The 18,209-nt window shown below is 42.1% G+C and overlaps 1 protein-coding gene across 5 annotated transcripts in view; it reads left to right on the top strand.

Moving 5' to 3' along the window:
• IFT43 (intraflagellar transport 43) overlaps nt 1-18,209 on the top strand; it is a 45,110-nt gene that overhangs the window by 1,251 nt on the left and 25,650 nt on the right. For 3 of the 5 annotated variants that reach the window (XM_033062097.2, XM_033062094.2, XM_033062093.2), the window contains exons 3-4: nt 5,516-5,545; nt 14,642-14,709. In XM_033062097.2, the coding sequence (XP_032917988.1) occupies nt 5,516-5,545; nt 14,642-14,709 (98 nt within the window). The remainder of the gene's footprint in view (nt 1-5,515; nt 5,546-14,641; nt 14,710-18,209) is intronic. The other 2 variants (XM_033062096.2, XM_033062095.2) reach the window with 1 other exon arrangement.

Here is an 18,209-nt window from a genome sequence, read left to right as displayed (position 1 = left end):
GAGCAGGCACATCATTTTTTTGACCAGTTTTGCCACCATCTATGGTAGCAAGGCAGATAAACAGATGCCTTACTTCTGTGCTTTGTTTTGCTAGAGCCAGAGTACATCTGACATGGTCTCTATCAAGTTTGTGTAGTGATGCTCTTTTTCATTTTCTCTGTGCACAGCTGCAAAGGTTGTGCTAGGAGCCAGCTTTGCAGCATATGAGAGTTTTCCTTGTGGATAACAATGTGCAAACTCAGTTCCCACTTGTCTTTGGAGGAAAACTTTGGTTCAGAGGCTGTTCTATCAGTACATCTTCAAATGGTAGAAGGGGGTCAGGAACCCCTCTTTCTTAGGAGAGTGAGGCAACATCCTCAAGTATCCAGAAATAGATCTGAACTATTTCAATTATTTTTTTTTTGCTTAGTGTTGCAGAATGTTGAAATTCTTCCCAGAAGCTTGCTGTTGGATGTTAGCATCGCTTCTCCACAGGCATCTCCTGCTAGAAGGAGCAGCTCTCAAGAGATGACATACCAGTTTTGCTCCCTGATACATACCAGATGGACAAAAGTGTTATCTGACTTCCACCTTGTTGACAGTGATATTTGTTTAAATGAGGTGATGCTTATCTTTTTGCAATGCCAGTCAGTGGTCTCCAGCATACCATATTCTTGGCTCCTTTAAACTGGAAACCTGTTTTGCCCTGCTGGCTACCCTGGCACCAACTCTGCTTCAAGTTACTCTGCTCAGACCCCTGGGACCTTCTGTCTTAGAGTGACTACTCCCTGATTCCTTGTGCAGTGACAAAACTTTCCTATTACACTGAGTAGCTGTGTCCCAGACATCTGTGCCAAAGTGGTTGTGGGGGGACTTTTCCTTTGAGTCCCTGTGATGCTGTTGAAAATAGCACTGACAGTTTAGCTTACAGTAACACCTTCTAAAGCAGGCTTTTTTTTTTTTCTGGAGAAAGTATGCTTTTGATATGATTTTCTTTTGATAGTCATAATGGAGAATCATCTTCCATCTAGGGATTCTCCCCTTGGATATGCTGTAGGCATTCAGGATGGATTCTGTGAAGGAATGTGCAGACTTTAAGAAATAGAAGTAACCATCAACCTTATAGGTAAAGAAAGTCTTACAGAAACCACCCAGTGGTTTAAGGGGTGTAATCATTGGCTGGCTTCCACATTAGGATGGCTCACTGTCAGATTGTTCTCTTGCTGGAACTGGCCATCCTAGTTCATGGGCTGATTCCCTGGTTTTAAAGAGACCAGGAAGAGGTACAGGTACAGCTGATGGTCTGCACCTTACTGCAGTTTGCTTGTCCTTGTGCTTACTGCTCACATGACAGCCATTTCAATAGCTGGGAAGAGATCATAGGGACTCCAGGCCTTGGGCAACCCTGGAGAAGAATGAAAAATCTTTACAGTTTCTGTTTGAAAGCAGTGAGCTTTTCAGCAGAAGGGTGAGGACTTCAAGCCTTACAACATTCAAATATGTTAGTACTGGATCTTAACCACCAGGAAGAATCGTTTGTGTCAATAGTCTCCCTTCAGACAGGTCTTTGTTGCTAAATGTTTGTGTTAATTGAAAACCTTGGAGCTGCTGGAAGAAAGACAAAATCCACTGTAAATAATCCTCAGCCTTTTCCTTTGCTCTAAAATTGGAGGCTTTTTATATGTAAGCATATTTGTTACCGAGGTGAGTATTTAACAGAACTAATATTGTTTTTTTCTTCACCCTATATTGGCAATCGCCTTTTACTCTTCTGGTAGTTTTGGCTTGGCTTGCTGTTAAGTGATGAGGTCAGCTGTTAGAATGGATGTCTCAGTCAGCCATCCAGTTACCTTGAAACCTTTATAAGAAATCTTCCCAAAAGAAATACAAGATTAAAAAAACAGTAATTAATTTCAGCATAGAAGGTTTTATTCTTATTACTGATTTTGAAGACAAAGGGGTTTGTTTTAAACCTTTGCCATATTCACACCCTCATACGCAGTTTCGCATTCAGGTTAGTAATTTTGCCTTCAGAGGTTCCTCAGAGTTTTAAAACTGGTTTAATTAACTTTGACGCTTTTTAAAATTTTTTTGTAATTCCATGCCAATCCACCCAGTTTCCACCCGTCTCAGATTTCTGGTATGAACGAATTTGTGCTATTGTTTGGGTCTTTTCATGACACTGAGAAGCATCCAGGAAGTGCTTTCCAGTCAGAGTAGCTTGCTTGAAGGAAGAAAAAAATACCTGTCTGTCCATGTTTCAACATCTGGGCTTATTACAAGGAAATTCACTTAGGCGGTGAACAATTATTGTAATTAAAAAGATCTTTATTTTGAAGTCAATAGGCAAATCATCTGACTTGGAGCATAGATCTTATCAGGTTACTGCTGATCTCTGCTTGGCTTGGGCTCTCTCTTCCAAAAGAGACTCCAAACTCTGTGTTGCTCTATACAACAAATGTGTTGTTAAAACCCCCTTCCCCAGGGCATAGTTGCAATGTCTTGTGCCTTGTAGCCTAATACACTTCCCCCAAGCTCTATGAAAACATTGTGATACCTTAGAATTTTTTTCAACTCCTGTTATGGGTATGTATCTCCCACAAGAACATTCCTAACTACAGCAGCAAATCTGTAATTCCTCTGCCCAAAACTCTACTTCATAATTCCCATTCTTCATGGAAGTAGCTGCTTTATCTTCAAATGAAGACCTCCTCAAGGGGCTCATGAGAGGTCACAAAGCTCACACTCTGCCATGTGACATGCAGAACATTCCTGCCTTTTCAGAAGTACAAGTACTAACAAACAACACTGCAGCTATGTGTTATTTCACCAGGCAAGATGGAACATGATTATTTGCTGTAATTGGTGCAGTTGGCACCCTCCTGCAGCAAAGGCTGTGTGCGTTCCTGGCCTTCAGAGCTCCTTGGCAATTCGGCACGCATTTCTTGGGCACCCAGGGGAATATGCTGTAAGTGGGAATTCCTAGAGATAAGTCTGCTTGCTGCATGCCAGAACTCCGCATTTCAAACATTCATTTTCAGAGGGGTAATGTGGCTCTTTTTCCATGGAGAGGCCTTTTGCATCCCGTGGCTTGATGTGATACATTTACTCATCTTGATGCTATCAAGCTTCTGACAGAATGGGAGAAACTCAAGCTAGTGATGTTATTTGGATAATGGGAGGGACAGGTCATATAATGAGATCTGTTGAAGATCTTTGCTATCCTGTCCTAATAGGACTTCTGGACACTTTTACAGGATAAAAGTCAAACCTTTTTCCTGGCTCTAACATCACTGCACCAAACAGCCTGAATGCTGGCTTGATGACATCCATCAGAAGAAGCTGTTTGGCCAGGTTTGGAACTCTTGATGGGATTGGTTTGGAAAGCTGAGTGGAAAAGCCTTTATAAAAAATGTATCAGCAGATTTTTCCTTTCCTGTTTCTTCTATCAACAAGAGTGAACTATTTGCTGTTCTGTAAGAAATCTGTATGCAAAAATATTTTAATGTTAACTTACTTCCATGGTCTATTTTCTCTTTATCCTACAGTGAAGTGATTCCCTTGGGACCTTGTTCAAGAGTTCCCTGGTTTCTGCTTCTTACAGTCTCAGTATGATTTTGCCAGAATGTCTCTGGCAGCACTCTTAGATCCTTTGAGTGGAGACTGCTTTACTGGGCAGTGGTCAGCTAAAGGATGAAGGTTTTCCCTATTTTGAGAATATTTCCACACAGGTAGGACAAAATTACTTTATATCAGGGTTTGCCCAAAAATCAAGTTCCTTGCTGGTTCTCTCTGCCACATTTCACCACAGCCTGGGGAAAGGCTCTGTGCTTTCACTTCTGAAAATATGTTCTTCTTTTGTTGTCCTAGCTGGTATTTGTAAGCTTGCTTATGTAATTGTAGTCCTTGCGTGGTAGTTAAAAAGCATTTCTTGCTATAAAAAATACCTTATTCAGCATTGATCCAGGTAGACAGACAAAAACTTGGGCCACCTCTGCTGCATGTTGGAAGGATGTTCCCACAGGTGAATTTTGTAAAGCAGCTATCTGGACTTCCACCAGCCAGTTTACAAACACTCCTGGCAGTGATTCTTTAGGCTGGCATCCAGGCATCGTTTTAATGGGACTCCATTACCTAACCCAAATGAGTAAAGAATAATAATAATGATAAAGAATTGCTGAGGGTGAAACCCATGTGGAAGATTGCTCCAAGAAGTGATTAATTAAGTGCTTTTCCAACATGTGTTGCCCAGCTGGATTTTCTTCCATGATAGTGCAAGTCTTCTACCACTTGGGCTCTGTACATCCAGAGAAGCTTAGGGTCATGTTGGACCCCACAGAGGTTTTCTGCTTTTGGCTGTGGGAACAAGCAGGCCCCTGGCTGACAGCTGCATGCTTCCAACAGAATTTTAACAGTTGGGCAAATCTGATTTCATTTGGGCTGCTCATTGGTAAGGACACTTTTGTACCCCAGCTGTCCTAACCTGCATGTAGCCTTCCTCTGCTCTTGTCATAGTAAGATCATAAGGCCAGATGACAGCAAAGACACGAAATGAACTGAGATACCAAACCACTTCCATCAGAGATATATGCAATTTGTGAATCACATGGCTTCCATGTTCCACAGGAGAGATGATTTAATCCAGAAGAAAAGTCGGGTGGGTTAGTGGAGTGCTTCCAGCCATCCTATGCATACTCCTGCATACTCCTGGTGTAGAGTCATAGTTCAATCTAGGATACTCTAGATTCTCCTCCTGAGTGGTTCGGAACATTGTGATTTGTAGAATAGCATAGGGATTATTGGGTTCTTAATTACCTCCTTGGATTTGGTGCCTAACAGCACTGGTTGTTGCAATGGCTGGTGCTGACAGTCTGCTCATCTAAAAGGTTCTCAACCAGTTTGCAACTTTCACAGTGATTAACAGACTGATTTTCTTGAGTTACTTATCTACCCCACAACCAAGCTGCTCCCTTATAGTGTTAGCTAAAGGTATCTGAAGTTTAGTCAGCATAATCAACTATGCTTATCTTACACTAACTGCTACAGCTTGTGCTCTATGGAGAATCTGAGGCTCCCTTGAGAAACAGTAGCTTCTGAAAAAAGGGCTGTAGCCTGCTACAGTGTATAACCCCTAGCATGACTGGTCCAGCATCAGTTCTGGTCTCTGACATGGCTGCAGTGACTCTCCATGTGAATCTTTTTAGGATCCTACATACCTGAATAATATGAGTTTTATAATGCTATAGGGAGAAAGAACTAATTCTGTTCTCTTCTTGTCACATTTGTTTTGTATTTTTTTTTTTCTTTAAGTATCACAGTTGACATCTGCATAAATGACTGGGTGGGATCATATGGATATATGGATTATAATATGGATTATAATGGTGGGATCAACTTTGTGCTTTGTTCAAGTGAATAAGGTTGCAAAGCATGTGCTGCAGGACAGCCATAAATATCAATCTTCAAGCTGTTTTGTGCAGGCTTCCATAGTGCTTCCTTTTAACTTCTTTCTCTTTTTCCCTCCTGACCCTTCTAGGATGAAGACTCTCAGGAAAAGGTTGACCATGTAAGACTAGAGGCTTTCTAGGTAGATACTGGCTCCTCTGAGGGGGACTAGTAGGACTAACCTATTATGCATCTGGAGACTACCTTAAGAGGGTACTCTAGTACTGGAGAATAATATGAAGTTTGCTTTGGGTGCAGTGCCTTTCCTGCATCCTCTGTTTCTGTTGCTGACAGATTTTTAATTATCTTTGAAACAGCTGCTCTTATCAGCTGCTGCATCTTGTTTTGAGGTCACAGATGTATATGTGGCCACTGAAAAGATGCTCTATTTTCATTTAAAAGTCAGGACAGCAATTAGCTAAGAGCGTACAAAACCTCACTGAACCTAGATTTACTGTTCAGTATGGTTAGTTTGCTCTTTTAACATGAAAATGTGTCTTCAGGGATGATGAAGTCTTGCTGGTGCCCCAGAGGAGAAGGCCAGGCAGTAGTAACAAGGACATATGCCTTTGTATTTTCTACTGAGTCTTTTCTTTTTATTGCACCAGCACTGAATGCCAGAATCTGTAGTTAATAATGTCATAGTGCTTCTTACCAGGCTCCTAATGCACACAGAGAAGGAATACACATATCCTTTCTTATCCTGCACCAAAGCTAAAATATGCCTTAGCATTAAATCAGCATTAGAAGCCAGGATGATACTGTTCAGAACAACCTGTTTCTGTTGAAGTCTTCGGGCCTTGCCCCCTTCCTAACCATGGAATTGGTGTTGCCCAATTTTTCCTGCCTAGAGTTGCTCCCTGTTAGATAATTAAAACACCCTCTCCTGTGCTCTTAATTCCTTCTGCTGAAGGACCACTCCTATACTGGTAGCACAGTAGATTCATCTGTGAAATTTAAAGCCCAGAAAAGAAACAGCTATCACCCATCTCATTAATTCTGGCCTCAGAAGGGTATGCTCATTACCAGGAGTCAAGACTATTCAGATTCGCTCAGTTTTCTCTTGGTAGTGCAAGAGATGATATTGTAGAAAAGATCCACTGGGTTTATTTGGCAGTGATGGATGGTTCAGGACTATGCCCAGAGCACTTTTCCATTTATCAGGCAAAGAGACCTCCCACTGATGGGTATAGTTTTGGGGACTGGTTGCCTAATAGAAATTTTTACTGATAATTGATCCAATCTTCCCCCCACCCCCCGCCTTGCTGGAACCAGTCCTTACAGTCATTTCACTGGAACTAATTCCACCTCCATACAGTGCCCTAAATCATTGATTCCCAAGGTCTGCTGTTGAGTGCTGACTGGTCACATGCCACAGACGCCTTCTTGCTTCTGGCTGCTAAATTTCATTAAAATAACTTTACTGATGCGACTCTTCCACATGAACAATTGTTGCTTCAGGGATGTTATGTAATGGTGCCTGGTAAGGAGATTTTACTTAGTATGAGGGGATCCCTGCTTTGAAAACCCTCTTGTTTAGGTAATTCCTGTGTCCTTTATTCAGGCTTCTGCTTTTAAGCATGAAAGTCACACTTTATAGTATTTTTCCATTTGTAAAAGTCTGTAAATGGTATAAAATGGTTAACTGAGTGTTCAGAAATCTGACTGATCAGTAAGCTGCTTGTAACTTATACTACTGTATGCTTACAAACTTCTGTTAATTGTATCATAAGTCTCTTCCAAGTCAACTGTTAGTGGAACTCTATGTTATAAAGTGTGATCAAATATTGTTGCAGTATATCCCTCCCTTAGTCATTGCCTGGCCAATCTGAAATACTTGGCTTCTTGAATCATTTGTCCAAAGTTGGCCCCTTCGTCCCCCTGATGGCTCATATAACCCTTCTCTGAACTCCCTTTGGGCTTTGCTGAGTGTTACTATCTGAACTCTTCCTGGATTTGGTCCCTTTCCTCTTGCTATGCTGTAGATAACTTTGTAGCTGCATGAATACTGACAAACAGCCCCATCTGGGTTGTTGATGTGAACGTACCTGCTGAAGTCCTGCCCTCTAGCCATCTGCCTGCTCTGAAACTTGTTTTGCATCCTTTGGCAAACCACTCATCTTGCATCTGAATTTTTGCCAGTTGAATCACTCATTTGGCTGCGCCTTCCAAGACTGCCTGGGATATTTAGCCAAAGGCTGTAAGACTAATCAATGGTATAATAAAGGGTGTATCCTAATATTTCAGTTAATTTGCAGAGGCAGAATAAGCAGGAGTATGAATGTGCTTGTGAGGCAAGATTTTGCTGGGTTCTTTTAGTGGCTTTGCCATAGATTTGCTTTGGAACCTTGGAGAAGTCCCTGCACTAGTTTTTTTTAGTAGTCCCTATCTGAAAGGAAAGCTAGAGCTTTATGCAGAAGCACTGTGGGTATTCCCTAAATAGACTCACAGATGCCTTATCCTTGTAACAAAATCCATATCCTGCACTGGGTGCCTGTGTAGTAGGGAGATAACCTTAGGATGGGCTGGTGGATCTATTGGGATGGTAAAGAGTGGTTGGGAATGACAGTGTGTCTGAAACCCTGTCCTTCTGTGGAGCTCTGGCCCCATTCTGTGAGCTCTGGGAGTGCATGTCCTTGCATTACCTGTGAGGGACCCTGATCCCCATCCTGTGTTTTCTAGTCTTCAGAGGTGGAGTAGGGCTTTTCCTTGCCTTCAGGGACCTTCAGGTCCTAAGTAAGCAGCTGTTCATTTCAGTGTTGGAACCTCATGCTGTAAATATAGAGATTAAACTGGCTATCTCCTTTCTGAGCTGGAAAATACTGATTTTATTGTCCTCTTCCCTCTCTGACAAAGATGTAGTGAGTAATGTTTGCCACCTCCATAGGGAATATTATATATAATAACAAGCCTGTGAGCTGTTCTGAATCTGAGAACGCTCTCAGTCCTTTCTCCTGAAGCCACTCTGCTTTGTAAATGGAGCCAAAAGAATTTTGGTACCATAGGGAAAGACTTTCTAACTGAAAGCAACAACATTTGAGTTGGAAGACATCAGTTGTAATGATAAGCTGCGACCTCATCCTCTAGTTGTGCTTTGGTAGACATGCCATAGGTAGTCTCAAGGTCCTTCATGGACTTTAAACAGGGACAACACTTGATTTCTGACCCTTATATGGGTGGATGCTGGCCTCTGTGGCTCTATATCACTCCATGTTTGAGCGACAGCATGCTTTAAGGCAACAACTGGGAAGAGGATTTGAAGATCTGACCTTTCCAGAGGGGTCATCAAAGTTCTTTTGTAGTTCTAGTTGCCAGTGCTTCTAAAACATTTGGGTGGAAAAATGGGCTGGTGCTTTTTAGGTTAAGTCAGCATGTCAGGAACAATTGTTTGCATTGAATCTTTGTTGTAAGAGCAACTATAAAAAGTACCTGAAATATAAAGCCAGTTGTGTTCTTACATTGCTAGGTGACCCAGTTGGGTGGGGTTGAGTGAGTATATTTGCATTCTAAAATACAGTGCAGAATGATGTGGAGATCCCCTGCTGAGAAGCAACCTGCACTCTACCTGGGGAGGTACCAACTTCATTACCAGAAATACCTAAAACAAGACAATTTCCAGGCTTGAGCTGACTCACATGGATCCTGCTTGCAGGTGTGTCTACACCTGTGGTGTAGACATGGCCTGGGGCTTGATATGATCAGGGCCTTTAATCAGAGCGGTATTTTCCTGACCCAGTTCTTACCCTTGCACAGTGGTTGGCACCCAGCTCCAAACTCCCATTCCATTGTCTGGTCTGGTCTGGTCTGGATCTGTGCAGCAGCTATCCCCTCAGTGCTCTCCCCTACACTCTCTGAAACTTAGAAATATGCAAGTGAGGAACCCAGCACCAGCTCAGTGATGATCATGGGATGTTATTTGCATAAAAATAATCACAATGGCTTGGGCACTGTCCTTCCATTCTGGTTTAGAGCGTTCATGACCTAAGAAGTCATAATTGTAAAGCAGTCGCAGTCATTTCTGTATCTACAATTTGCACTGCAGTAAGATCTAGAGTGTTGGTGTATGGCTGGAACAAAAATTTGATATTCCCAGAGACCTTAGTCTAACTGCAATGTTTTTCTCTAGCATCCTGTTCTCCCCTCTGATCTTCAGCTTGTAGAGGAGCCTTCACCAGGGGGTAGCTGCATTTGTATATGGCACGTTGCCACAGTTTTGCCTTCTTAGGCATGCAGTTGGGAGTAGGGTGGACTGGCAGTAGATAGCTCTTGAAGCAATTGGCATTTCTGAGAATATGGGAGGGTTCTCTGAGGCAGAATTTCCCGTAGCTATTGCACACTGTGTATGCCCTCCCATTTATGTGGTTGTCCTGGGCTGAGCTGCATTTGTCCCTCTGTGTCCCAGGGTTTCTGTCATCTCTTTTGATTCTTCCATTATTCTAGTAAATACCCTCCACCAAAAAGATCCAGCATCCAAGGAAGCACAGGGTTTTTTACCTGCTTCCATTTTACAGGGTTTGCATTTTTTTTTTTTTTCAGAGGTCTTCTGGTTCCTTGTAGAAATGCTGGACTCCCAGCCTGTTCCTGGGGACCTCTCATCTGGAAGTTGGCCAGATTCTCCAGGAGGAATCTCAAAAATGCAGCTGAACTTATGTTCCCTAATTAGGCCAACTTCCCCAGTGTGAGCCCCAGCACTGCATGGCCTGGATCTCCCCAAGGCCTTGTGCAGCCTCTCTCCCGTGCACCCCGACTGGTTGACCAGCAGGGCAGTTATTTTCAGCTTTCTGAGCTTATCTCCTTGCCTTTTGATGACATCTGAAATAGCTTTTCCAGTCAGCCATGTTTCCCAGCCTTTCTAGTAGTATCCTGCCTGCTTGTCTACCTTAATGTGAATTAGGGACAATCTCATTGAAAGTAATTTTATTAAAAGCTTTTCTTTTTCCACACATTTATTTCATACTTTGAATATTCCTGGACCCACCTCAAGGCAACAAAAGAACTGTAGGAGGTGGGAAGGTGGATGGGAAAATATCTGACCATATGTAGCATAAAGTGGTAGCGAGCTGTTTGAGAAATGTTCGTGATTAGGAGGGCTGGAGGGGCACTTCCCTGTAACTATGGGTTGTGAGAGGATTCCGCCTGGTGACCCCTTGTTCAGAGAATCAGATTGTTGTGTGCTGGTTCACTGTTTTCCTGCAGGAGAGAGCAGTAACTCCTCAGACAGGTTAAAGTGCCAGATGCTGCAAAGGTGACAGCTTTCCTCATGGGTGCACATCAGCTGACAAATAGGTGGCCACTGTTTTAGGAGAGCAATTCTTGATAGCTGGTTAACAATATGAACTGCTCCTCTACCTGTGATAGATGGCAGAGAATATTTGAAAGCCCTCAAGAACTTCTGTCTCGATAACATTTTTCCTAGTAAAGCAAAGTCAGTGACTGTGAAAAGAAGGACAGTTTGTGGATGAAATGCAAATCCAGTGTTTTCTGCTCAGTATTTGACTGACATGCAGAAGTCCTTGGAGGGTATTCATTAAAATCATATGCACTATTTGAACCATCTATGGACATGGTAAAGAGAGCCAGCAGAGATCGGTTGTTTTTTTCAAAAGCCCAGACTTGCATAGATCTTGGAATTGATGTGTTTTTGATATCATACATGCTCATATAATCAGTATAGATTATTTTATGTGGCTGTTTCGGGGCAGTGGGGCTATTTGACTTACAGCTCCTTAAATGGCAGCAATCAAAATGAATTCATCACTCCTGGTTGTGGAGATTCGCTTTTCTTCAGTCAAGGGAGCCTCTGGCATCTTGCTGAAGAAGAGAATCTTTGAGAATGCCTATACTTCTTTCTTTCCACTTCATGGTCAATACTGGATGAAAACAAGACACCTACATACTGTGTAAAATCTCAGTGTTTGTATATTGGAAAAACATAGATCCTACATATTTTAGGAGCAATACAACATGATAGAAGAATTGTGTGTCCTCTGTTGCACATTGTCAATGTCATTTCAGTCCCTGCATCCCTGCACAGAGTGTTTCAAAGGAGTTGTCATGTTGATGAAGGTAAATTAATCCATATTTCTAGACCCACCTGAGAATCTGAGGAACTTAACATGCCCATAATCTGCCTCTGTCATGGTAGGTCCTAAAAGAAACTTTGCTGGACCTTCAGGATTCAGAGACCCACAGTGGTAGTTACTTCCATTAGGGAAGCAGTATCCAGCTGGCACCTTCAGAACTGTAGACGTGATCTGACAAGTAGACTGGAAATTTCTGCTTTAATGGGGAAGCCAGATTGGAATTCTGCATCGGTCTGATAAGAAAGGGCCTAAAAAACAATAAAGAAGGTAGAATTTCTACTTTAATGCAGGAGAAATGGAATTCAGGCCAGTCATTTTTCCAAGAGAGAGATAAAATACTGATTATGGATGTAGTATCAAAGTATTGGTATGGAAGGTGGCCTGAGAAATACTGGAAAAGTGCCATCATAAAAATGGTGAGTTGAATTTCTGAGAAAAAAATCCAACAAAACAAAAAACTCAGACTGTGGTAATTTTCCTTGGAAAAGGGACAATCTGCAGAAACTCAAGTAGAGGAGATCTTCTGGAGATAAATAACAAACAAAACTGAAGTGGAAAGGCAAATGCCAGCAATAAGTGGATGCTGTGAAAGAGACTGAGCAGCAATGTCTCAGAGACATTGGAATCTCAGTGTTTTAAATACTAAACTGTTTGGATGTATAGCTTTGCATTTGGGAACATACATAAAAATCTTGCCTAACAGTAGGTACCAACAACTTCTGTTCATTTAAATCCCCAGTCTTTTTCACCAAAAAAGATATGTTTAGGAGCACATTTGCTGCATTACAGAAGAACCATGTACTCTGTTTCTGCTCTGATCCCTCTGGGGTTGCCATTTGTCCCACTTTCTGCCTTGAACTCTTGCTTGCAGCTGCAAAGTCCCTACCTGTCACCATATTATGGCAAAGCACAACATTGCCTTCTCAATTGTAAATTATGCTGAGGTTTTGGAACTGTGAAAGTATATGAAGGTAAGTTTATTTACTTGACAAAAGTGTATGTGGCATGTGACCTTATTGCAGCACCTTCCAGGCAGCTAACAAAGAAAAGCTATTTCTCCTCAGCTGACAGTTAACATTGCGTTTCCTGTTGCTAGTACTTCTGTAGGCAATTCAGAAAGGATTACCTGATTTATTGCAAGAAGCATAAAAGACCTGTAGGTGTATGTGAAGTGTTTTTCAGGTCTGACAGACATTCAGGGTTGCCTGGTGTATATGTATGTGTGGGAACACATTATAACATTGGCAAGACATTGGAAACAAACCCCTAGACGTCCTGGAGTCATTGGTGTCATTTTTATGTCCCCATGCACCTTTGTGAGGAGTTGTGAGGCTGTGTGTTGGAAATATGTCTTGCTGGCTATCAGAGAGATAGTGTGAGGGAAAAGGGGGTTGTTTGCATGGGAAGCATTTGTGTGGGAAGGAGTGTTTTTTTGAGTTAGGGGTGTGTGTAATGGGAATAGGGATGTTTATGTGGGCATGCACGCCCATATGTGGTGTGTGTTCCCGCTTTTTCCTGGGCTCTGGGTGTGTCCAGATCAACTGAATTCAAAATGCTCCTTTTTTGGCACTGTAGCCTCTTCTCTGGTTTGGCATCTTAAGAATCTGGGGGAATCATTTAAAGATCAGAAAACTCCATTCACTTGGGCCCCTGAAGGTTTCACATTCTGTGACATGGTCATTCCAGTCGACTGAGCTCTGTCCCCTACGGATGAGCCCATATAAGGAGGCTGTTTCCTGTGTTTCACGCTCCCTGCCTGTCCCTCTGCCCTCCTGTGCTCCCTTTGCCGAAGAAAGTTGGTATTTTGGGACTGCAGCTCCTGCCTCATTCCTGCTCCTTGTTTATTTTTGGAGGATGACTATTTTTGCTCCTATCAGGGAGCTATGCAGGGTCATACCCCCTCCCTGCAGCAGGCAGAGGCTGCCCCTGGCAGGGTCTCCTAATTTCCCACACTCACAAACAATGCTTCTACTTCAAGAAATAAACATGTGAGGCCCCTACCATCAGGGGTTAGCTTGACCTTGTCCTCATCTATGGCAAGAGGCAATTTGGCTTTGGCTCAGGGTTTGACCCCACCACACATGCAAGGTCCTCTCTGAAGTCAAAAATCCTCAGGAGTCATCCCACTCATTCACTTAGTAAAAGCAGTGGAAGCCACTGTGCCCCCACCATTCCTTTGCAGGTAGCATTTTTTCTCTGTTTTGGGACATCTTTTAACCAATCATTCTTTCTCATGATGGTCCATTTACAGGTCCCTGTAATCCATCTTCCCTCACTGGGAACCATGAACTGGGAGCTGTGTGAGCTGGGTTCACCTTGCCTCTGCTTTCATCACTGCCTGCCATACAGAACACTGAAGTCAGTGCTGTACAAAGTGCCTCAGGCTGGGGGAACCAAGCCCAAAAATGTAAACAGCAATGGGCAGCTTCCAAATAGTGGGAATTCATGGCCCCATTTGAAAATTTCCCATCATAAGCTCCAAGCTGAATTCCCATTTTTCTTTTGCCATGTGGCAGAGTGCCACATAAGACAATGCAAGAAAATAGCAGGGGATGTCTTTAAGCTCCAGATGATCTGCCCCTTTGGTAGCAGTGGTGGGATTCATCCCAACTAACTGTGGAAGAGCTTGAGTATGGATCACTGTGTCTGAACTTGGCATCTATCCTCCTATTCTAAGCAGTGGACAAAAGCAGACTTTTTAGTAACAATTCCTCATCTAAAACAAGATGTCTAAAACATGCTGTCTTGTACCCTAGGAAAGGCATAGTGTGATACCTCCCACTGATATGTGGGCAACAGTGATGAACAAGTTCCCAGTGAACCCTATTTTGCCAGGAGAGGACATCCTCTGTGCATCAGTCATCTACTGTATTGTGTGTCCTCAAAAAGTCAAAGGCACACTGACCTGGAACTTGTCAACATACTGATTAGGGTGATGCGTCTTTTGTTTACAGACAAGTTTAAAAACCTGTCCTATAGTTTAGGTCTTATTTTATGATTGAAGAGCATTTTAAACACTGTCTCTCTGTTATTTGGTAAAGTGTTACATTAGTGTGTGTGTACCTGGTGTCTCAATTGGCTTGACTTTGCCTTGACCAGAGTTGTCTATAACATGTCTCTTCTCTTTATTAAAGGTTCCGCCACCTAAACCCCCACGCCGGCAAGGAGGCTGGGCAGATGATCCTGTACTGGCACCTACCAAGTAAGTCCTCACCTCTTTCCTTATTAAGAGGGATTTAGGTGTAGAATAAAAGAACATCACTAGTTGGATCTTGGCTGTCACAGACATTGGAACAGTCGTCCTGGATCTTTTAGATGGCCTCTCTTTCCAGTATCAACTTGTAACTTGTTCAAGTCATTTGAAGTATTGCTTTTGCTTGGTTCGTTGACTAATTAACTTGATGAGGCTTAGAACTGTGTGCATGTCCCTGTTTGCCCAAGGCAGTGTATTCCTTACCTGGTACAGTGCTGGGAAGAAGTCAAGAGCATAATAAGCATGTTAAATGCAGGAGCTGGTATGGGGGGATTTGACTGGTTCCATCCTTTCCAGGAGAGTGACACATGACAGCACCACACTGACAAGAGTGCAATGAACACATCAGGATTTAGTGATCAGCCTTGACAGTAAAGGTGAAATTTGTCAATGTTTATGTGTGTATAAGGTTATGGTATAATGGAGATAGATGGAGATAGATGGAGATGGTCAGCAAGAAGAGATGGGAGGAAAAAGTATACAAATTGTAGAATGTGTGTTGAGAAGCCTGATGCTTACATGAAGGACACGTAAGACAAAGGAAATATCTGGACATGGTAATAGAATAGGTGTGAAAACTAAAGGACAGTTCAGACTGGGAGGAGATTACTTGCTTTCAAGTAGTTGTGGTTTCCCAAGCTGATGTTGTATTTAAAAGTGTATATGTCTTAATATATGCTTTGGAGGCACTCTGATTTATGAAAAGTTATGTATTTTCTTTTCTGAAACTGGGAATGGGTGAGGACATCCATAGACCTTTTATACAGTAAGTATTTCTTGGGAGCGGAGAAAGGTGGTCTGTATTCTGGGGTAGCCTTTCCAAAAAACAGTACTTTTCTGGGAAAAATATCACTCCATTTGTCTCCGAAAAAGAAATAATCTGGAAATTTGAAGACTAGAATAAAGCAAGGGAATAAAGATCTCAGCCTGAACTCCTGTTGCTCTCCAGTTTAAACCTGATAATAGTTACTTTTCATAGGCTGACTGCAGCTAGAAGTTGCCGTTGCAAAGATGCATCCACCTCAGGCTATTAAAAAGTGCCATCAATGATACTGGATCTTTGTAGGACCAAGTAGAAGCCTTAGGGAAATGTGACAGCAGACAAGAAGGTTCAATTTCATTGTTTAGAAAAAATAAGTTATGTAATTGTTGGTTAGGTGAAGGACTGGATTGGAGGTAATACGTATGCAAGGCTGTGCCTAATGTGCCCTGAAGGACAGTGAACAGGTTCCTAATGTAACAGCTCTGTGCCATGTGCTGTTTTACCATGTTTTCCATTGTTTGGCATTAGCTTTATCCTATAGATTTGCAGTAGTAGCTGTAGGGGTTCCCCCGGCATCTCAACTGCATGAGTTACAAGACATTGTAGGTGTCTGGAGTAAAGGCTTCTGTGATATTGCATGTATTTCAGCTGGACAAACAGAACAGGATACAGGGTTGCAGACCTTTCTGCCTCTGAGAATCTGCACACTGGGACATGAGACCAAGATATGTACCTTGCTCAGTCATGCATGTCATATGTCATAACTGACAGTGTTCATTTGTAATAAGGGTTTTTATTAAATAAATTTTATGAAGAAGTTTGTTCTGAACTTTCTCCAGTCATATGAGGTACAAGAATCTTGTATGACTAGTTCCCCCATCTTTCCTTTCCTGTGTATTCTCCCCAAGCTGATCTTTCTTCTTCTCTCCCTTAAAAAAGTCTGAGATGCTGGCCTGTACGGCTTGCTTTGTGACAGATCCCAGGGTAAAGCTTTCATGTGAAAAGTCTGAGTCATCGGCTGATGTCATACCAATGTTGCTGTAGCTTTGTTGTTTCTGTTTTCTCAGGCTCTATCTCCCCACAGCTTTTCAACCAATTTGACTCAGTTTGGAAGCCCATCAACTTAACTTGCTCCAAGTTCACTAGCATAGATGTAGTTAGAATAACATGCTTCTGTTGATATATCTGATTTAGGTTTAAGCCCTTTTTTGCCAGTGTAACTTGAACTTACACTTGGGAATTGTTCTGTTAGAAGTAATTTGATTTTCAGAACTGACAATGTTAAAGTATGTTGGTTTTTTTTTTTCACTTAAAAAGGAAGGATGAGCACAGTGGCTACAGTTAGATTTTAGTTAGATGGGATACTGCAGCCACTTCTGCAATGATCTTGTAGCTACTTATGTTATCCTTTCGTCATTTGAAGTCTTAACTTTTAGTTCTGTTTCTGACAGATTCAGTCACTTATTACTGCTTATGTGTTGCTTTTCCTGCAGGGATGCTTTTCTGCTATATTTCTAGTTCAGAGTCTTATCAGTATGAAATGATCACTTGAAATTTTTCTTTTTATTTCCATTTGGCACATGTTAGAGTAGAATTTAGTTTGTAACCTGTTTTTCTACCTTTGTGCTCTCTTTTAGTCCCTTACTGCCCAGCTCATGTCATGTTTTTGTAAGCTTACAAATATTCTCACCATCTTGCTGATTATTTGCATTGACTGCTGCTCTCCCAGACTGTTGCAAGATAGGAAGAGGAGGAGGACTCTTAAAGTTTTCCAACCTAAATTATTTTTAAAATTAATTAGTACAGATGATGTGTGAGAGACAGTATTTTATCATGAGTTCACATAGCATTTGCAAGTGTCAGATATTAAATTGCTGAGAACTATCAAAATGATCTACTTTACTAGTTTTCAAAAGCCAAACATGGTAAGATTACTTTGGACTCCCAGTACTCTTATAGAAAAGTTGTCATTGCTAGGAGTTCCATTTTGTAAATCTGGGTAGCAGTGAGGATCACTGGTGTCTGAGCAAACCCCCAGGCTGGTCCTTTGCAAACAACAACTAAATGGTTCAAAGTAGTGACAGAAAATTCATTTTTCCATACTACCAGGGCCATCTGTACCTGAATCTGCTGTATCTTGTTAAGCCTGTACTCAGCAGAATCATTCTCTGTGAGAAGAGGTGATCTCATTGCTGCCCCAGCAGTATTTTAGCCCCAGTATAAGCAGAAAGGGGGCCAGCCAAGAACTTGGGCAGCCAAGAACTTGGGGGCTAGTAGCCTGCTGAGATAAATAACAGTAATTATAGCTGGGTTTTCTTACAGAAGCAGCTCTTTAACCACTGGATGGAGCCCAAGTGCCATTCTGAAAGCTGTGCTGATGTCCCTAATGACATCAGTGCTGACACTCGCAACAGGCAAAGCAAAGCTTTACTGTCAGGTTCTCCCACGCATCAAAAGGAAGAAACAGAAAGTGCCTGCCAGTGGGGGAAGGAAAAGGGAACTCAGTTTTGCATACTGGTGAGGATTTGATGAACGGGGGTGTGTTTCCATGATTTATTTAATTCTCATATCTCTGACTTTCCTCATATAATTTCTTCCATTTCCTTTCTAGCAGTATCTTAATTTCTTTGCTTCTTGGGTCTCTTTCAATTTACTTAGGTGCTTGATCCTTTTGGTCTTGCAGTGA

This window comes from Catharus ustulatus, chromosome 6 (assembly GCF_009819885.2).
Source record: "Catharus ustulatus isolate bCatUst1 chromosome 6, bCatUst1.pri.v2, whole genome shotgun sequence".
Classification (NCBI taxonomy): domain Eukaryota; kingdom Metazoa; phylum Chordata; class Aves; order Passeriformes; family Turdidae; genus Catharus; species Catharus ustulatus.
The sequence above is the reverse complement of the archived record's forward strand: the minus strand, read 5'-3'. Positions and strand labels throughout refer to the sequence as shown.